The 19,533-nt window shown below is 30.5% G+C and overlaps 1 protein-coding gene across 13 annotated transcripts in view; it reads left to right on the top strand.

Moving 5' to 3' along the window:
- LOC143240159 (uncharacterized) overlaps positions 1–19,533 on the top strand; it is a 140,019-nt gene that overhangs the window by 51,123 nt on the left and 69,363 nt on the right. For all 13 annotated transcript variants that reach the window (XR_013021600.1, XR_013021601.1, XR_013021599.1 and 10 more), the window contains 8 exons: positions 146–266; positions 1,303–1,485; positions 2,005–2,127; positions 2,458–3,113; positions 6,022–6,831; positions 9,072–9,203; positions 9,368–9,505; positions 13,041–13,385. Coding sequence is in view for 7 of the 13 variants with exons in the window: in XM_076482137.1 (XP_076338252.1) it covers positions 146–266; positions 1,303–1,485; positions 2,005–2,127; positions 2,458–3,113; positions 6,022–6,831; positions 9,072–9,203; positions 9,368–9,505; positions 13,041–13,385 (2,508 nt within the window). In the remaining 6 variants the exon portion in view is untranslated. The remainder of the gene's footprint in view (positions 1–145; positions 267–1,302; positions 1,486–2,004; positions 2,128–2,457; positions 3,114–6,021; positions 6,832–9,071; positions 9,204–9,367; positions 9,506–13,040; positions 13,386–19,533) is intronic.

Here is a 19,533-nt window from a genome sequence, read left to right as displayed (position 1 = left end):
TGCAAGTTTGTTGATAATTTTATGTATTAAATGTTATTTTTGGCTATATAACTAAATTTATTATACTGAAAGTGGAATAAGAAATTGATGTCTTACTGTAAGTTACTTGCCACTATGGGTCAGTTCTTTTGTTTTGATTTTCTAGGATGGAGTTGAAGTCCTAGAAACTGGAAAGTCTTTGAAACTGCAAACTGACCAACCTCATCTTGTAAGTTTAGGGGGTGGGCGCTTGAGTACGTCAGTAACAATTCACCCTCTTCCTGAAGGTATTTTTATTTTTAACTTGTGCATTCTTTTTATGATGTTTGATTTTATACGTTTTTGTTTAAAAAGTGATAATAATTAGGTGTTAGTAATAAGTTAAAAGTGAGCAGTAAATATTTTGATACATATGCTTTTTTTAATTGAAACTGTAACTTGAAAGTTAACAGTTTTTGAGGCCCAGTTATATTATAGTGATGCTACAGAAATGTATTCTTTTAAGTCGTATATAAACCTGAAATTTAAAAATTAATAGCTTGTGTCTTTTCACAAAATGCACTTAACATGATTTATGTTTATTGTTGTGTTTAGTTTGTCTTTTCCTTATTTTTAATTTAATGTAGGAGAGTAGTCACCTTCCCACAACTGTCTGCAGGCAGTGAAGGGTGATATAGGTGTGGGATGTTGTGAGTTTGGGCACCCACATTTTGCTTTCCTAATTTTTAAATGTCTTATCTTCTCATGTGAGACTAGCAAATTGGAGGTTAACACTGATAGACGGTGTATCTCCACTGCAATGTGGGTCTTATTTGTTCAATCACCTCCAAAACCTAGGATACATTTTATAATCCCTCATTGTATCTTGTGCCTAGGATTTGTTTTTTAAATGCGCAGCATATTTGGTTTAATTTTGTTTTGTGTATGGCTTAAATATTTATGGTTATAATTAATCAGAGGTTGTGATTTGCTGTTTTTAATGCAGTCCTTCCTCATGATTTTGTTTACTCATTTGGCTTCATTTGGATGTCATCATTTAATTTCACTGATATATATCAGAATATTGGATGATTGTAAAACAATTATTTTGTGTTGCTTATGATTTCCTTGCATGTAGTAAGGATAAGTTGAACTGATTCATGTAATTGACAGGAAATATTCATTTTCATTCCTTTTTCCTAAGGGTTGTATTTTTGTTATTTTTCCAAAAACTTAACAAACGATAGAATTATTTGAAGCTTTTTTTTTTTTTACCACAGGGTGCAGTGATCAAAGAACTAGATTTTTTTTAATGCAATGTATTTATATTACTATTTTTTTCAGGTATAACAAGAATAGGTCGAGATGATGCTTCCACTACCCAGGATGTAGTTGTTCAGGGTCCTGGAATTGAGAAAGAACACTGTTACATTGAGAATGTAAGAGGATTAGTAAAACTGTATCCTATTGCAAAGGTGATTTCCGTTGATGGTATGAGAATTACTGAGCCACTTCGTCTTGTGCAAGGTTAGTTTCGTGATTTAATACATGGTGTATATAGTGACTTGTGTAATTATATATAAAATTGATTGAATTAAGAACTTTTATTCAAGTTATTATTTGTGTTCTCATCAGTAAATAAAGATGTGGCTGAATTTAACTTCATTTTGTGTTGTTATATTAGTAATAAGCAGGAGTTAATTTTTAAACTTATAATTTAATTGTTTTGAAGATGTATTGCTTCATGGTTGATTTTATTACTCAGAAGGATAGGTGTTTGTATTTCTAATTACCATACATTAAATTTATAAATGTATTCATGTTAACTAATATGTAATTTATTTAAAACAAGGTTTCTCTTAAATATCTATAATTGCATTATTCTTCAGAAATGTTTTCAGATATTATGAAATAGTTTACGACAAATACTGATTTTCTTTCAAAATTATTTGAAACAATTATTGTATATACTTTTCTTTTTTGTCATAGTAAGTTAGTATGTGATCAATATGCACTGTCTGAGAGAGATCCTGTTTTATATTTTAGGGAGTATGATTTGTGTAGGAAAGGCAAATTTTTTCCGCTTCAACCACCCTCAAGAGGCTCGGAAAATGAAAATGATTAATTCAAATATGAGGGTTTCATTTGTGCCGAATGACATTTCTTTTGGTATGTTTTCTAAAATTTACCATAAGCACAAATAGTTAAAAAGAATGGATTATGTACTTTATCACTACAACATTTTATATTTCTATATATTATACCTTCATAGTATAATTTTAATTCAACAATAGTAATGCTATAATTTTTTATGTAGTAATTTTATCTCTAGTAAAATGTTTTAAAACTATTTCCTCCTTAATGTAAAGAAAATTATGTAACCTACTATCCATGGTAAACTGTCAAAATAATTAAAATATTTGTAAATATTTTGCCCTTTAATTATCTTTAGTATATGTGTCATTTCACTGTTTTTTAAAAAGAAAAAAAATTTTTCAGTGTCTGATTGTATCCCAACTCAACAAGAAGCCATATGGGAACGTTCTGGATCTAGTGACTGTCATTATTCAACTAAATATGTAGCCACACAGAGAGATAGGTCATTAAAGGTTAATAGTTCTGAAAGTGATTCTGAAGAGTGTCTAGATTTTGTACAGAAAGGCTCAAAGTTTGAGTTTTTAAGTCACAACCATAATGTCTCACAAACTTCTCAAGATATTCCACAGTGGCTGACACAAGAAGGAGTTTATATTTTGCCTCCTGGAACACAAATGTACACAAACAGTAATGGTTCTTATCATAATAACTGTAATTATTCTTTTCCTCGTAGCCATAGCTTACCCCCCAGTCCAGTGCTTAAGTGTTATAAAGCTTTATCTTCCAATGGAATCAGTCATAGGTCTTTGTTTTCATCACCTTCATCAACTACTTCAAATGGCTTTCCATTCAGTGGAAATCAAGTAGCTGTTACAAACTGTGAGAAATCATTATCTCCCACCATGCTAAAGGGATCCATGAAAATTATGTCAGAAGCTGAAAACAAATTAAAATGGTGTTCTCCCAACTCTTCTTACAGCAAAAATTCTTACAACCATCACTTAAGTGCTGAGGATTTGAGGATTCGGGAAGAAAAGCTAGAACAACAACACATTAAAGTAAGAGCTGATAAAGCAGAATTTGTTAGAAAATAAAATTGATTTAGATGAAGAATTTTAAGATTGCAGAAGATTGTGGTTTCTTTTTAAAAAATGCATAATTCCTTGTTAAGAAAATATGTTGCTCTTAACATAATATGAAATTTTAAGGACAACAAAAGACTTGTTGGTCTGTCCAGACTGTCCCATTTACTAAAGCTGGCCCTTATAATTCAAATATTCATCATGTTTTCCATTAAACACCCTTAAATTAATGGCATTTACTCATCTGAAAGTAACCCACTAAAAAAGTAAGAGCCCTAAAATGAACACAATATTCCAAATATTGCCTAATCAGTGATCTATATAATGATATTATGGTCTCTCTAAACTTTATTCAGTAATTTTGTAAATTCAACCTAAACTGTTTTTTGCTCTGTCACTAGCAAGATCATACTGTTTGTATGTCTTAAAGAGAATGATAAACCAGAACACAAAGGTCTTTTCTACTGTAGTAGTTAAGGTTATGCCTATCAAAATTACATTTATAATTAAAATTATGATAACTCGCATGTATTATGTTGCATTTAATATAATTAAAAGCCATCACACAAGGAGATTTGATAGAGGATTTAGGGCATAATAAGTGAAATAATAGTTTTAAAGATTAAGTCCATCAGATGTAAAGATAAGCTTAATTCCTGTTATTCTAATGTTAAGAATATAAGAAACAATCCAGGTGAGAGGCCTAGACATCATCATAAATGATCTCATTACACTATGAAAGGCTGTTTAAGATTTATGAAGGACTGTAACCTAGGAAAATGGATGAGTTATTTGCTCAACTTGAATTGGAAGACTGAATGTAATGGAAATTACTAAATTTTATTTAGACTTGCAGTATGTTAATAATAGGAATTATTGTGAAATTCCATCTAATAAGGTGTTTAATAATGATAAACTCTTCAGTAAATGGTGTGGAGTGGCTGATTAAGTAATGGATGAACTACTTCCTTTTGGGAATGAAAACATAAAATTTAGACATTTCAAGAAATAATACCTATGGGTTTCTGTTAGGATTTTCAAGGGTAAAGCTTTCTTATTGGCAGTTGCTATGTCAGTGAGAAACTGTCTAATGAAGCCAGAACTATGACTAATAAGAACTCTGATGTAATGATTGTGAGATAAGTTAATTTTAAATACACTGAATTGGACTGTGTGGAAATAATTAGTGATGGAAATAGGTGATTCAGGATGGTTTTTTTCTGAACCAGATGGTCAGAGACACAAGGTGTAATATATTGAGAAGAGTGAGTTATTATTGGATAATTAGATTGGATGTTTTGCTAAATATTAAGATAACTGAAATTTTATTTTCAAATTTTTAGAAAGCCAATTTTGAAGCTGTGAGGCATGATTTATTATTAGTGATTTGTGGTAATTAATATAAGGTTGATATGGGACAGATAAGGGGAAACATTTACAAATAAACTAATATTAATTCAAGATAGGCACGTCAGATCTAATTGATTTACTGAAGACATAAACGAAAAAACCTGGGATAAGTTTAATAAATTTAAGAGGTTTAAATTAATAGATAAGATGGAAGATTTTCAGAAGTATAGAAAAGGTAAGAAGGAAATTAGTATCCAAAAGGATTTGTGAGGAACAGCTAGCTGATAATGCTAAAATGAAGTAGGTTAAATGTAAGTAATATGTTAGAGAGATTTGGCAATTAAAACATGCTTGCAACAAGGTTTTTAAGATTTTGAAATATTATATTTCTCTTTTAGTTACAGTAAAATATAATATCTGATATTATTTTATTTTAGCGATCTTAACTCTAGGCATCCTAAGAGAAATTTTGGGATTGACCTTGATGATTTAAGATATATATTCCTTGGTGGTAAAAGGAATTATTGAGAGATTAGAAATAAAATATCAAGAACAGGCAATGTTTTTCTGAGGATTTTTAAGGAGAGCAAAGATCACACAATATTATTTGTTATTTCTCCCATTGTTAAAAGGGAATGATAAGAGTTGTCATGGGAATTACAGATTAGTTGATCTTATTTCTGTAGTGGGAAATATGTTTGAGAGGCTGATTATAGAAGCTTTGCCAACATAATCTAGTGAACTATGATATCATTAAAGGAAATAACATGATTTACTAAAGGAAACCTTTTTTTTATTTTGCTAATAATATAGATATTTTACTTTTGAATTTACTGTACAATATTTACTGCAGCTAATATTAACCAATTTAAAGATTTAGGAATTTCAACAAAATGTAAAATTTGTTTAACATAAGCGGATGAGATATTTAAGTTGATCAGCTTAGCTAGTTAAGCTGTTTTATATTATGTATGCATACATTAGTTTGTTTATAATAAGTATACTGTAGATTTCTTTTTACAAGAACTTTGCTTTATAATACAGTTAAAATCAAGATAATGAAAGAAATGCTTATCCTACTGCACTTATATTCATTTATTACTAATCAGTGGTAGAAAGCTTTAATTAGGAATTAATATTCTAAGTTTCTCAGAAGGACTAAACCCATACTGAGTGGGTTTTGAATCTAAATTCATTTTTGCCCATGTTACTATTTTAACTTGGAGCATGGAACTAACATTCATCTAGCAACTACTGATATCAGATTAAATATGGTTTGCATAAGATGATATGCCACACTGAACAATTTTTTAATTGAGTCTTGATTATTAGGGTTGTAAAATAGGGAAAGGTTCCCATAGAGATGTGGAATAATGCTTGATACTTCTTCAACTGATGCATTTTTATTTGTAAAGCATCTTTATTGAAGTGTTTTATTCTGAAACAAAATATGCCAGAAACCATTTTAAAGAAAATTGTAGTTTTTTGGAAAAACTTCTTAAGTATTAAAGCTGTTCCTACTTATGTTTTATAGGCAGTAGAGGAGCGTAGAAAGGAAGAGGAACAACAACATCAGGAAAGTTTACGCCTTGAAGAAATTTTAAATATGTGTGCAGAATATGAACATCAGTCTAAAATAGAAAATGAAATGAAAAAATTAGAAGAGAAAAGAAACAACAGTGAAGTTTCTTCAAATAATAAAGATCCTCTTCCTTCAACAACTTTAGTTACTAATAATGCCATGCTCATTTGTAAATTGGTAGATTCTTACAGTGATTCTTCATATTATGCTGGCAAAGACAAAACTATAATATCAGGACAAGAAAGTGTAAAAGGAATGCTAAAGTTAGGACAGACTTTTATTCAGCAAGATAGTAATTTTCCTTCAAACAGTAACTCTCCTCTTCATTCACCACCTTATCAGAGCAGGATCAAAACAAATGGATCATTGCCACGGGACCGGCCTAACCACTATATCTCCCCAACAAGGGAATCTCAAACTCTTAAAGAAATTTGTGATGAAAAATTTATTAATGGTCGTCAGAACTCATTCAATGCTGTGTATTCAGAAGATGAGCTAACATGCATTTTAAATCCTGTGTCAAATTCACAAGAAGCCTCTTATAGTAATCTTAACTCTAGCACAGGAACATTATTTGTTTCATGCCCTCACTCTCCTAGAAACAGGATTAGGACAGTTGCTGTAAATGAAAAGACCAACAGATTTATACCAAAAGATTCTTCCATTTGCAAGTATCATGAACATAAGTTAAATTTGGATGACTCCTTACTTGCCAAGACTAATGGCACAGAAATATTGCATGATCATGTTTCAGGATGTTGGGTATGTCATTTGAAGGAGTTATCATGTTAAGGGTTTTGAACATATTTTTCAGAATAACTTGAGAAATTAAAAGAATATAAGTAACTAGTGTTGTGCTTTGTAAGCAGAACATTATAATTTGATTTATATAATAATTAAATATTCTGTTATACAACTAAAAATTCAAAACTAAAGATTTTTCAGTTGATAGATTCCATTTAAACCCTATAAAGAAACAGGCATAATATTCCACTAATTATGTAAGCAGGATGCATAATTTCTGATCTACTCCAGTTGCTTCTTAGGTGAGTTTATAGTGTGTTTGTTTCTCTTATAGCAAAGCTACATCAGGCTATCTGCTGAGCCCACCGAGGGGAATTGAACCCCTAATTTTAGCATTGTAAATCCATAGACTTACTGCTGTACTTGTGGGGAGTGAGTTAATAGCAAAATTTGTTTTGAATTGTGAACTAACTATGATAAACAGAAGCATGTCTAAATTATTGATGGAGAAAAGAACTAAACATTATTGATTTTTTACACCAACTTAAAAATTGGTGATATAGTCACACAAATCATTCCTACATTTAAGTAATAGCTTGGCATGGCCAGGTGGTTAAGGTGCTCAGCTCTTAATCTTAGGGTCGAGGGTTTGACTTTCAGTTGCACCAAACATGCTCAGCCTTTCAACTTTGGGGATTATTGTAATTTGATGGTCTATCCCACTATTCATTGGTAAACGAGTAATCCAAGAGTTGGTAGTGGGTGGTGATGACAAGCTGCCTTCCCTCTAGTTTTACACTGCTAAATTAGGAACAGCTAGTGCAGATAGCCCTTGTGTAACTTTGTGCAGAATTCAAAAACAAACAATATTTAATTTAAAAAACTATTATTTTGTAATTTTTAAAAATGAAAAATTTATGACTTAAAACTGTTAAGCTTTTTCAGTTTGAAATGTGAAACTGTTATATTTTTGTATTTGAATACAGAGACTTGTACTGATTTGTAGAATTATCAGGTTTTCAGTTTAAAATGTTCACATTCATAAATGGTTATAAAAACAACAAAAAAATCTTAATAATTTTTGTTCTTAATTTTAATTGTATGTAACATGTTTTGCATTTAAGAAGATTAATTATTTCAGGTGTTTGAAATTTTATTAATTTTAAGGCATTATAAAACATCTAATTGAATTTGCTCCACAAAGAGGTGTTTGTGTAACAAATAAAATGTGCTTTATTGAGATAAAAATACCGTAAGTTACTTCAAAAAGCATTAAATTATATGCAATATTGCAATCAAAATATGAAGCATTATTAATTCCTTTTATCTTCACATTCAAACCTACCATAGGTGATGTTATTATTGACAAAAATATTATTACAGTTATATAAAAACATGCTAAGATTTTTGGGTTTAATACTGATACAAATGTCATGTTAAGCAACTTTTATGCATAGAGTAATATATCAGCATAATTGTAATAGCTTTTTATTATTACTGCTTTTGTCTACATACTTATGCAAGAGTTTAAGTTCAGAGAATAACAATATCTTCAAGAAATCTGTTTTTAATTTATTTACTTAGGACAAATAAAAGATTAGTAGCTTAAATACAACTCTCTGACATTATTGAGCATTTTTAGTGTATGTAAAAGTGTGTATTTTTAAGTAACCTTTTAATATAATGCATTTAGACTTTTATTATATAGTCTATTAACATATGGAGAAATTTAGTCTTGTGTTTTAAGTAAAATGAATTATTTGTAAAATATATGGAAATTCTTATGAAAATTTGATTAACATGTAATAACTTAATAATGTCAATAGAATTTTGAGAGAGTAACTATCATTGTTTAAAAGTTAACAAGTTGTACAGAATTCTAATTCAAGCATTGGTTTATAAACTTATTTTAGGAATTTAAGTTGCTCAGTGTTTATATGTAGTATACACGTACACTGAATTAATTATACTTACAATTCTCTGGCAATTTTTCACCTGTTATCTTTAGTCCTGACCTATCAATTGATTCCATTTAGGCATATCTCATATATTATAAAATGTATATTTACATTTATATATTTGATATTTTATTGTACTGTGTGGTAGTTTGTTTTAAGTAATTCCAGAAGATAATTACTTTTAAGTAATTGTTAGCCTAGTCACAATGAGTGAAATTCATCCTCGTGTGTAGACCCGTTTCATAAATTATTAAAATGTACATACATATATGTAAATATTGTGTCTGCTGTGTTTTCTAGCCTACAAACTCTACAGGTACCAATGATACTGGTGTTCTACACTACACCAAATCCAGGCTTATGAATCATATTCTTATATTGAAGAAAAAACTGACAGAAATTGAAGATCTAGAAAGAGAATCTGTGCAAGAAGTAAGTAAATGAAAATCTGTATAATGGTTTAAAATAAGTGAAGTATTTCCTAAATATATCATAAGTTACCTATATTCAACTAACTGAGGTGAAGTAATAGAATAATAAAGTTTTGTTTTCAGAAAATTGTACATAATGTGGTACTTTTTAAATTGTTCTTACAGTTTGAGATGGAGCAAGCCCTTTTGGAGGGAGAGCAGCAGGAAGAAAAACAGAAGCATCAGGAAGATCAGAATAAGTTTGGAGATTTGCTGAAGCAACAGAAGTTGCTTGATAAAGAAGAAGAGAGAGTCAAAACACAAGTACATAAGTTCTTTCTTTATTTAATCTTAATCTGTATTCTATTTGAATATCTGTGAATTGCAATTTGACTCGGATTGTAGTTCAAAGACAACTAAGACTTACTGAAGTGCTGAATCAGAATTGTTTATCAAAAATATTTTTAAAAAACATTTACAGTAGGTCATCGGAACTTTACAATACTATACAGTATTTCCTTTTCTAACAATATCGATATAATAAAGCTAGCAGACAAGAAGGGAGCTATTGTTATTCCTGACAGAGATAACTATGTTGCAGAAGCTAACTAACAACTAGCAGACACTAATTTATATAAAAAAAACTTGTATGATCGTACAACTCGGTTTATTAATACCACACCTGATAAACTTTAACAACTCCTACAAAACAATAAAATTAACAAAGAAACCTTTCAATATTTGATACCCAAACAAGCATTTCCTGGTGAATTTTATCTCTTACCAAAAATAAACTATCCTGGCTGATCCATATAAACATAGCTACTGAAAAGCTGTCTGCTTTTGTTGACCAATACATGAAATGTATTTCCTGCACAATCCCCTCTCATATAAAGTATACTACCCATTTTATTAATGTTATAGTAGATATTAAAATTGGCAGTGTTACCACTGAATACTCTTCTTTGGCTCCCAATTATGCCAACGTTTTTTGGGTCAAATTGAAAACCAGCCTTTACAACTTAACCCTGTAGAGCCTTATGTATGAAAATGTTATCTAGATGACATATTTATCATTTAGACAGCCAGTCTTAACTCACTTAATGAATTTATCACACATGCAAACTCCTTTCACAAAACAATCAAGTTTACCTGTGACTGCTTACAAAGAGAATATAAAGGTACTGAAATCAACAGACAAATTGAAAAGGCTAACAACAGTTAGCAGAAAAGCTTTCCAAATCAGAGTACTACTAAATTTTCAAATAGAATTCTCTTACTATTACCCATCATTTTAAACTCAGAAATGTTTCATGAATTCTGAAAAAGCATTTTATTTTTCTATACCTCAACAATCATCTTAAACAGATTTCCTGAAGTTCCCTTCTCTCTCCTTCTGAAAAATCAGAACTCTAAAATATATCTTCATTCACACAAAAGTGAATTATATCCCACCCAAAAATGATGGTTGTCCATACAATAAAGCCCGTTGCCAAACCTGCAAGTTTGTAAAATCTGCCAACTCATTTTCTGACAAGCTCAATCAAAAAAACTTTAAAATATCTAAAGAAATGACTTGTGAAACAAAAACATCATTTATCTTGTACAGTTTAAAAAATACAATCACCAGTATGTAGGAAATAAACAAGCAACTCTTAGAGAACATTTTAACAATCATAAATCTTCTATTAACACGAAAAAGATCTCCCTGTTGCTCAACACTTTAATCAACTCAGTCATTTCATTAACAATGTTACTGTCATTGAAACAGGATTTAAAGCTAAGGGCAGATAGAGAAATAAATGAAGCTTATTGGATTGCAAATCTAAATACTGTTCAACCTTTTGGAATTAATCCAGATCATGGAATTGGTGATCTCCATTCATTGGTTTCATCTCTGTCAGAAAAAGAAACTTGACTTTATTCTTTGCTTATTTTTTCATGTAATATGAAAGCTGGATTTTCTTAAAGTTGCTGTTTGTTTAAGATAATATTTCAGACTTGTTTTTACAAGTTGGTTAACATTATATATGTTTTTAAGTCTTCAGGTGTCACCTTTATCTTACTTACACACCCGAGTATAGTCTTAAATATAAATATATTTGGCCAATTCTAAATTAAAATATCCCCAACACCTTTTCACATACACTCTTGCCGTCACCTACATTGTGCTGGAAATGAGAGGCTTACAATAGTACTTAAAAAACATAAACATTTTCTGGAAAACCAGATGACCTTATGATGTCATTAAACTCTCTCTATGTATATCACTTGTTCAATTACACCACTACTCCCAGTTTGCCCATGAAGAAGAAACGTCCACCTTTTGAAAGCACTCTGGTTACAGATTCTTTATTTCATTTCTATATAATAAGAAAGTTCTAGTTCTGGGAATGTCTGTAAATATTATGCAAAAATGTTTAATTTCTTGTTCTTCTTTATTCTGTTTTTTTTATTACATGGTAACTCAAACAAAACTATATATATATATATATTATTAAACTAGTACTAAGATTAATAATTCACAACTCCAGTGCAACCTGTTGTTATTACCCTTTGAAGTCAGCTTCTTACAAAAATCTTGTGTTATTTTAAGACAACTTCAGTACAGGGTGAAACATGAATTACCAACCAATAATAGATGAACAATAAATATTACAGTTAGAACTTTGTTATAAATAAACTTTTCTATGCCTGTTGAAACACTGCATCAAAAAACAAGCAAACAACAGATGAAAAACTTTTTAAAAAGGAAATAAATGTAGTGATAGCTAATAACAATCCCTTAAAAACAATACAAATGAGATTGTGGTGATGGTAATTGCATTATCCCTACATAATAGCATAAGCAGCAATTAAAATCTAGAAAAAAACAAACTATATATTCAGTCACAATTGAGTTTAATTTAACCTGTTTTTGTCTGTCAATATTCTACTACACTGTGTGCCTGTACTGTTATACAGGAATGATGCAAATTTCATCTGTATTATCTTGTTTTCATTATTTTTGAAGGATTGTATTTTGTCATTCCTATGTTTATTTCTTTCTCAATTGTTTTTTTACTTGTGTATTAATATACATAAATATATATACATGAAGTATGAAATGTATTGAACAGACATCTTGACTAATTTAGTTATTTTTTCTTTTGCAAGGTTAATGTTATCTCTGTTTGTTTTCTTTTGTAGTTGGGTTTCAGAATGAACTTTGGTTCTGTTCTGTTGTCTCAGTTCTTTGATCAGAGGTTTTAGCTACTGCTCTTCAGGGTTAGGACTTCTTTGGGTTACTACCAAAATAGTGTCAAAACATTTGGAACTTTTAACATTACCTGGATATCTTGCTACCACTATACATAATTATATTAAAGTTCAGGCTTCATTTTTAATGCTGCTGTGTGTTTTATCCTATGTGCATGTCTTGATTTTACTTATTTCTACACAATACATATAACTTTGGAGCTTTAATTTTGATTTTTCTCATTCCACAGTTAATGAGATTAGTGCACAAAAAAGGTATACAGCTTTAGCCATCCATGTTTATGTATAATTAGAATTCTTTCTTACAGAGGCAGAATAAAGTATATACTAAGTTATCAGTGTTTGTAGATTGATTCACCTCTTTGTAAATTTGAAATTGAGTCAAATTTTATTGTCATTTAGTTTTGTAGTATTCATGTTAGATACTATTTGTTTTTACATTTTTCATAACTAAGAGTTTTAAATTTTTAACAAATATGTCTATCTCGTTAAAAGATCAAAGCTAGCATTTTGTTTTTTCATTGAGGTGTTTTTTGTCAAGTAACATTTTCAAACAAATTTTATATTGTTATATTTGTAATACATCATTTCAAATATTAAGGACATGAATCAGTTAGAAGAGGCAAAAAAAATTCTACAAGAACATCAACAGAAATTAGCAGAACTTGTTGGTCTACAGCAGTTGCTTAATGAAAATTCTGTGGATGAGCAAGTGAACTTTTCCCAAAATGAAGAAAGTAAACAAATGTGCAGACTTGCAGAAGATAAGAAAGAAGACAGGCTTGCAGAACATTATAAGCTAGAAGTAGAAATGTTGGAAACTAAGAGAAAGGCATTTGAAGACTTGGAGTTCCAACATCTTGAACATCAAACACATTTTGAAGAAGAGAAAGATGCATTAAATCAGAAATTGATTGAATTAAAAAATGACATTCAAGAGAGACATGTGAGTTGAACTTTGAAGGGTTTTCATGGAATTATTTTGTTCTACACAAAGCTTAATGAAATAAAATTAAATATCTGTAATACTTAAGATTATGAAAGGAAAAAATATGCAACATGCAAAATTATGTCAAAGTTGCAAGTTTATATTTAGCTGAAACTTACACCAGAAATAGTTTTAAAAAATTACTGAAAATTTTACTATTAATTTGAAATTCTGCAATGAAACATTGTAATTACAGGATTAATTTTATTAAAAAACTGAAAATATGGCAATAGTTATTATATTAGAGATCTTGGACTTGAAGTTAGTTTTATATATCAAATTTATCTTCTCAAATACTGATATAATTTTTTTCCCCATAAATATTAAGTGTAATGTCAGTCTATTTAAGTAATTGGGGACTGATTTTTCGTATGTAAGTACTTTTATATGAAGTTTGTTTGTGCTTACAGTAATCAAATTATTAAATTACTGATATTCTGATTATTAGTAATCATATTGTTTATTTGTGGGAGTGAATTCTTACTTGGTCACTTCTATCACTGATTTTGAGATGTGACCAAAAAACGTAAGCTTTTACCATCATTAGACCTTTGCACTCTTTCCATTGTCTTTTTAAATAAAATGAAAAAAAATCTTTGTTCTACATAATATGTTAAAACAGACCACCATATCATTGTTTTTGTGGATTAACTGGATTATATATATTCATGTTTCCTCTTTTCTGACATCTCCCAAGGTTTTTAACTCTTTATTAAAGGAGTCATCCAGTACTGTAATAGGTGTGGAGAATAAGTTAACAAATTAGATAAAAATGTGGCTGGATGGAAGAAAAACAAATAGTTGTTAAAATGGAATTCAGTTAAATTGGATTAATTTCAGGACCTATGCTCTTTTTGATTTACATCAATGACTTAAATGAAGGAGTAGTCAATAAATTACTCACAGTTGATGATTATATTAAGGTCTTGTTAGCTGTGAAGAGGAGGATGCTGATTTACAAAAAGATTGAGATCATTTGTGCTTGAATTTATATTTCAACATTGAATCTGAAGTTCAAGTTACTACTTTGGATATCATTTATGCCTCCTACTAACACTAACATTCAGATTGGAGAAGATATGTTGTTGGATTTATCTTCTGTTATCTGCCATGAGATTATATGGGTCAATCTCCTTTTCCTAAACTTGCCCCACTTCATCCTGAACAAGCCAAAACCTCTTTGGGTTGATGGGGATTTTGATAGCCTTTTTCCATTATTGAATTTTGTCAGGTCTTCTTATGCTCCTCTTGCAGAACCAGTTCAGGCTAATACACATTTTTACACAAGGTTTCTCATTTATGTAATGTTTTGTCCATTTCTCCAATTTCATATGATTCTTCTTCATTGTATGGTAAATCTTCATCCCAGTATTTGGTTTTATTCCCTTCCTTGGATATTAGGGTTCCTGCTGTGTATTTTGTTTCTTAGTTGGTTGATGATGCCAGCATGCCTAACTCTCTACAGGGTACAGATAAGTTTGCATGTTACCATAAGGTTGACTATCCATTTTTCAACTCTTGGCAGTTGGGGTTGATCTTCTCTATAGTCAACTTCTTGTGATGTGTGAGAGTTTTTATCACTTTATAGTTCCAAGCTGCCTGGATGATGTACCATGGAAACATATTCATGAATGAAATGATGAGAAACAATATATCAACTAAACCATTCAGTTGAGAGTAGGGTGATGTTCTGATGGTGTAGATTATGAGATATCCTCCACTACATAACATTGGTATGAACCATTAAAATTGCAGTTCACCCTTTCAGTTGGGATTCCCCCATCCTATTCCCATGAGAATATTGTTTTCCAGAGGGTAGGTTTTTGATTTAGGCCTGAACCAATCAACTTAAGTCCTCATGTGTGTTAAAGATGTCTTTATTCCCTCAGTCATTTATACATTTGTTACTTCATCCATGTTATCAGTCACAATGGAGGTACATACAGATTACTACAGTTCTGCTTCTTCCACTGTTCTTTGTTTTTATTATTCTGAGGATGTTGCTGTACTTGTGGTGGTTCTTGTCATTTGAAATTGAGTGAGCTAGTTCACCTTGCACAGACATATTTGATACCTAATATTGATTTTTCAAATCAGTTAATCAATTTCTCACATTGTTGTCATGTGGCACATTCATGGGTTGGGGATAAAAGATTCCATTAAGTGAACTTTAGGTAAAGATGGTATGATCTTTTTTCCTACCCTCACAAGATGGCTGGGTTTTGGGATTGTAGTTGACTTGCTGCTGGTATAATATTTTCTATCTTCACATGCATGTTGATATCCAGTGGCTGGGTTTGGGATAGTAGTTACTGATGGTATGGTTCTCATCCCATCCACACATGGATGTTGGTTACAGTTACATGGGTTTTGGATGTAGTTGTCTTTCTGTGTACTGTCTGTCATGCTGTAATCATTCTACATCTAGGGGTACACCCTTCTCATCTTTCCCACTTTTGTGTTTTCTGGGATTGAGTTTGATAAATATTGTATGGTTTGGATCCCTATCCTGCTCAGGTTCTCTCCCACGTGGATGAGCTTTTTGTCTTTCCACGCATATGTGCAACATCTTTTTGCAATGGATGAAGAGTATATCTGTTTCAGAAGTGGTATGGTCTTCCATGCATGGTCTTTGAATCTAAAGATCTCTTGAGGAGTGTTCTTTAGACACTTTCAAAGGATGCTTTTTTTTTCTTTGTAGCGGTTCTTCCATCTATTCAGTGTAGGATTCTAGCTATTTATTTGAGGTGAGGTAATGTATTGTATTGGAAGTTATAAATTTTCTATACTGAATGTGTATAGCCAATACATATCACTATTCACACTTTCCACCCTTCCTCCCCACTGAAAACCAATGCTTCCACTTTCTCCCAAAATTCGAAGGGATAGTTTAATAGAATTGAGTAGAGAAAAGTGACATGCATCACAAGAGTATGTTACGCTCTTAATTGCTGTAGAGTCATTGCATTATGATTTACTAGACACATTAGAATCAGTCAATTCCAGATGGGTGGGATCTTCAGTACTTGTGGAATGTACAAAAAAGATTGCATATAGAGGGTAGCACTAAATAAAAATAGCTATTTATGTGAGTGGAGGTAATGCTTATTGAAACATATTTTCACTAAAGTAAATCAAGTTTGTGTTCATTAAGAGGGCTATTGAATTCAGGGACTCAACTGTTATGCGGTTTTAAATTATTCACTAGCTGCAAAGCTGCATAAATGCCTTTCTTCAATTCATTTAAAAGAATTCTACTTTTAAGTGTTTTAGTAAAATACCTGTTTAATTTTACAGTTATTTTTGTTTGATAAACAACTACAAGTCTTTCACTCATGACTATCTTCTTTTGCTAAGACTAGAAACCTTTTATTTGTGTTGATTCTTTAAATATAATGTTGGCTTTACTTTTTAATTTAACTATCCATTTGAACTACCCGTTAGTCGTCCTGGCAAGTTGTTATTACAATTTTGCTGCATGTCTTTTAACACTTTTATTACTTTACTTTTTGGTACTGGCTATAATGACATAACCCAGAACCAGGACTGGAAAGACCTACTTCAGGTGGCTGACGATGGTTCTTGTACTTACCTATTAGTCTTCCTGGCAGGTTATGATCACTACCATTAAGCTAGAGAAAGTCCTTTACAACTTCTCTTACTCTGCTTTCTTTCTTAACATTGCAGACTAGATGTCAACATTGGTTTTATGCATTTTCTGTTTTTCAATGCTGTTTTGTTTTACCTTCATTTCCTTTTATGTATTTTACTACATTTATTTTTTTTTCTTTTTTACCAGACGTTTGGTAATGAACCAACTTTTTAATTTATAAAAAACTGTCTTCTCCAGAAAAGTCAAATTAGGTTTCATTGTGTAATAATGAAATTTTCCTAAGATATTCAACATGTTTTTTTGTAAAGTTCTGCTGTGGTATATTCTGTCCTTTCACTACTGGTGTCTTAAGATGATATAAAGATAGGTTCAAAAGTGGTTTAGTTGTTGGTTGGTGTTCTTTTTTCTGTTCTAGTGAACTTCTACTACTTTCATCTTGGTTACTTAAAGAATGTTTTTCTTGTTATATTTTGTGGAATGTGTGGAATGATGATGATAAAATGTCTAATTCTTTATTTGAGTTTAGTTGGAGTTGCAAAATTCAGTTCTTGATTTAGTTGTATCATCCAAGTTAATGCCATCTTCCCTAGTTAAATTACATTCTTTGAGAGTTTCACATTTCTTCTGATTCAACTTTGTGAATATGAGTATTTCTTAATTGAGGTTTCAAATTTATGTTTAAGGGCTTATTTTGTTTGTTTCCCTTAACTATTGATAGCATCACTTTGGTCTTTAATCTAGTTCTTAAAGTCCATATTATGAATTTTTTTAATCAAATTAATAGTTGTATTATAAATTTTTTCATGTTTAGTTTCTTTTTAAACTTGCATCTTATTAAGGCATATTTCTTAAAATCAAGGAGAAAACCAAACTGATTTATTCCTATTAAGTTTTATCTAAGTTTTAATGTTCCTGTTCAGTAATTATTTTTTTCTCTTAATTCAGTTTTCATATTACTTATAAATGTAAGGGTTCCTTTCAAAGGTGAAAGTCTTCAGCTTGGTATGTGTAAAAGGATTTTTACTAGCTTTTGTGCCAGAGCAAATCTGCTTTGATAAAAATTTATTATATGGATTGAAATGATGCCTGCATAGGTATCCTATAGATAATGTATTAGTGCATTGTAGAAAAACCCCAAAGCAATACTATTGCTTGGTGATGTAACAATAGTAATCACCATTATCATGAAATTTATTGGAGATATCCTTTGAGCAAGTATCATAAATTTCTGGTAATTGATATGGTTGATATGACCATGATGAATGAGAATCATTATAATTTATTACCATGTACTGTTGTCCTAACAACTTATGTTTCAGAACAGTATCCTCAGACATTTTCTTACAACCACTAACTGGTGCTAGCATTGATTTGTGCTACAGCAAGTACTCATTATTTTTTCATTGAGGAAATAATCATACATATTTTGTGTTTTCTGTTAGCCCATTAATTATATCAAAAGATCTTTGAGATTTAATTTATCAACTGAAAAACTGTTTACATGTAATGGAGTATAAGGATTTTTGTTCTTTTTAATATCACGATACCAATGATTAAAAGATTTGTTCCAGTGGCATGATGTCTCCATGATAACACTTGAAAGAACAAATCTGATAGATGATTTGCTTACAAAATAACTTTTCTTTGCATGAAAATTGCTAATAAAACAATATTTTAATACTTCATAAGTCTTGTTTATTGGTTACAAATCTTTCTTGGTGATGAGAAACCACCTTGAAATAAAAATGTATTTCAGAATGGCTGGTATAGGTATTAACACTTGTTCTCTCCTTATCAATAATGTTTTGACCTTCCTAGGTCGTCATCAGGTTAAGAAAGAGAAAGTTTGAAAGTGACTGTTGCTGAATACATCTTAGGGACAAGAGTATAAATGGGTATGGGATATTAGAGGGCGTTGCAGGTGGATGTTAGATTATTAATAAGAAAAGGTATAAAGGTGTTCCTTTATATTGGTTTAATTTTGGTTTTAGTTGCCATATAAGTAGGGCTTCTTTGATTTTGCGTTTGTATATATTTGTTTCTCTACTTAATAACTGGGTGTTTTCTATGATTATGTTGTATTTATTTGATTTGCAGTGTTTAAAAATGTGTGAAGGTGTTTTTTTGTGTTATTTGAATCTAATTTCCATTTTTCTGCTTTTTTCTCCAATATCAAAGTTCTGGCAGTTGTTGCATTGTATTTTATAAATTATGTTGGTGTTGTTTGTCAATGTAGTTTTTACATACTATGGACTTTAGTTTTGTACCTGGTTTTTGAATAAATTTGGTGTTCACTGGAATGTTGTATTTTAAGTTTTTTTCCAAATGTTGGTTATTTTTTTTGCTAATGTTGGAAGTTATGGCATGCAGCAGTATAAGGTTTTGTAGTTTGTTCTATCTTGTGATTTATTGTTGTTTGTTTAATGTTGGTCTAGGTGTAGGCGTATAATTTGTTCCACAGTTTTTTGAAGAAATTTGTTGATGTTGATGAAG

Source organism: Tachypleus tridentatus, chromosome 13 (genome assembly GCF_004210375.1).
Source record: "Tachypleus tridentatus isolate NWPU-2018 chromosome 13, ASM421037v1, whole genome shotgun sequence".
In the NCBI taxonomy this organism is placed as follows: Eukaryota; Metazoa; Arthropoda; class Merostomata; order Xiphosura; family Limulidae; genus Tachypleus; species Tachypleus tridentatus.
This window is presented reverse-complemented; position numbering and strand designations above follow the sequence as displayed.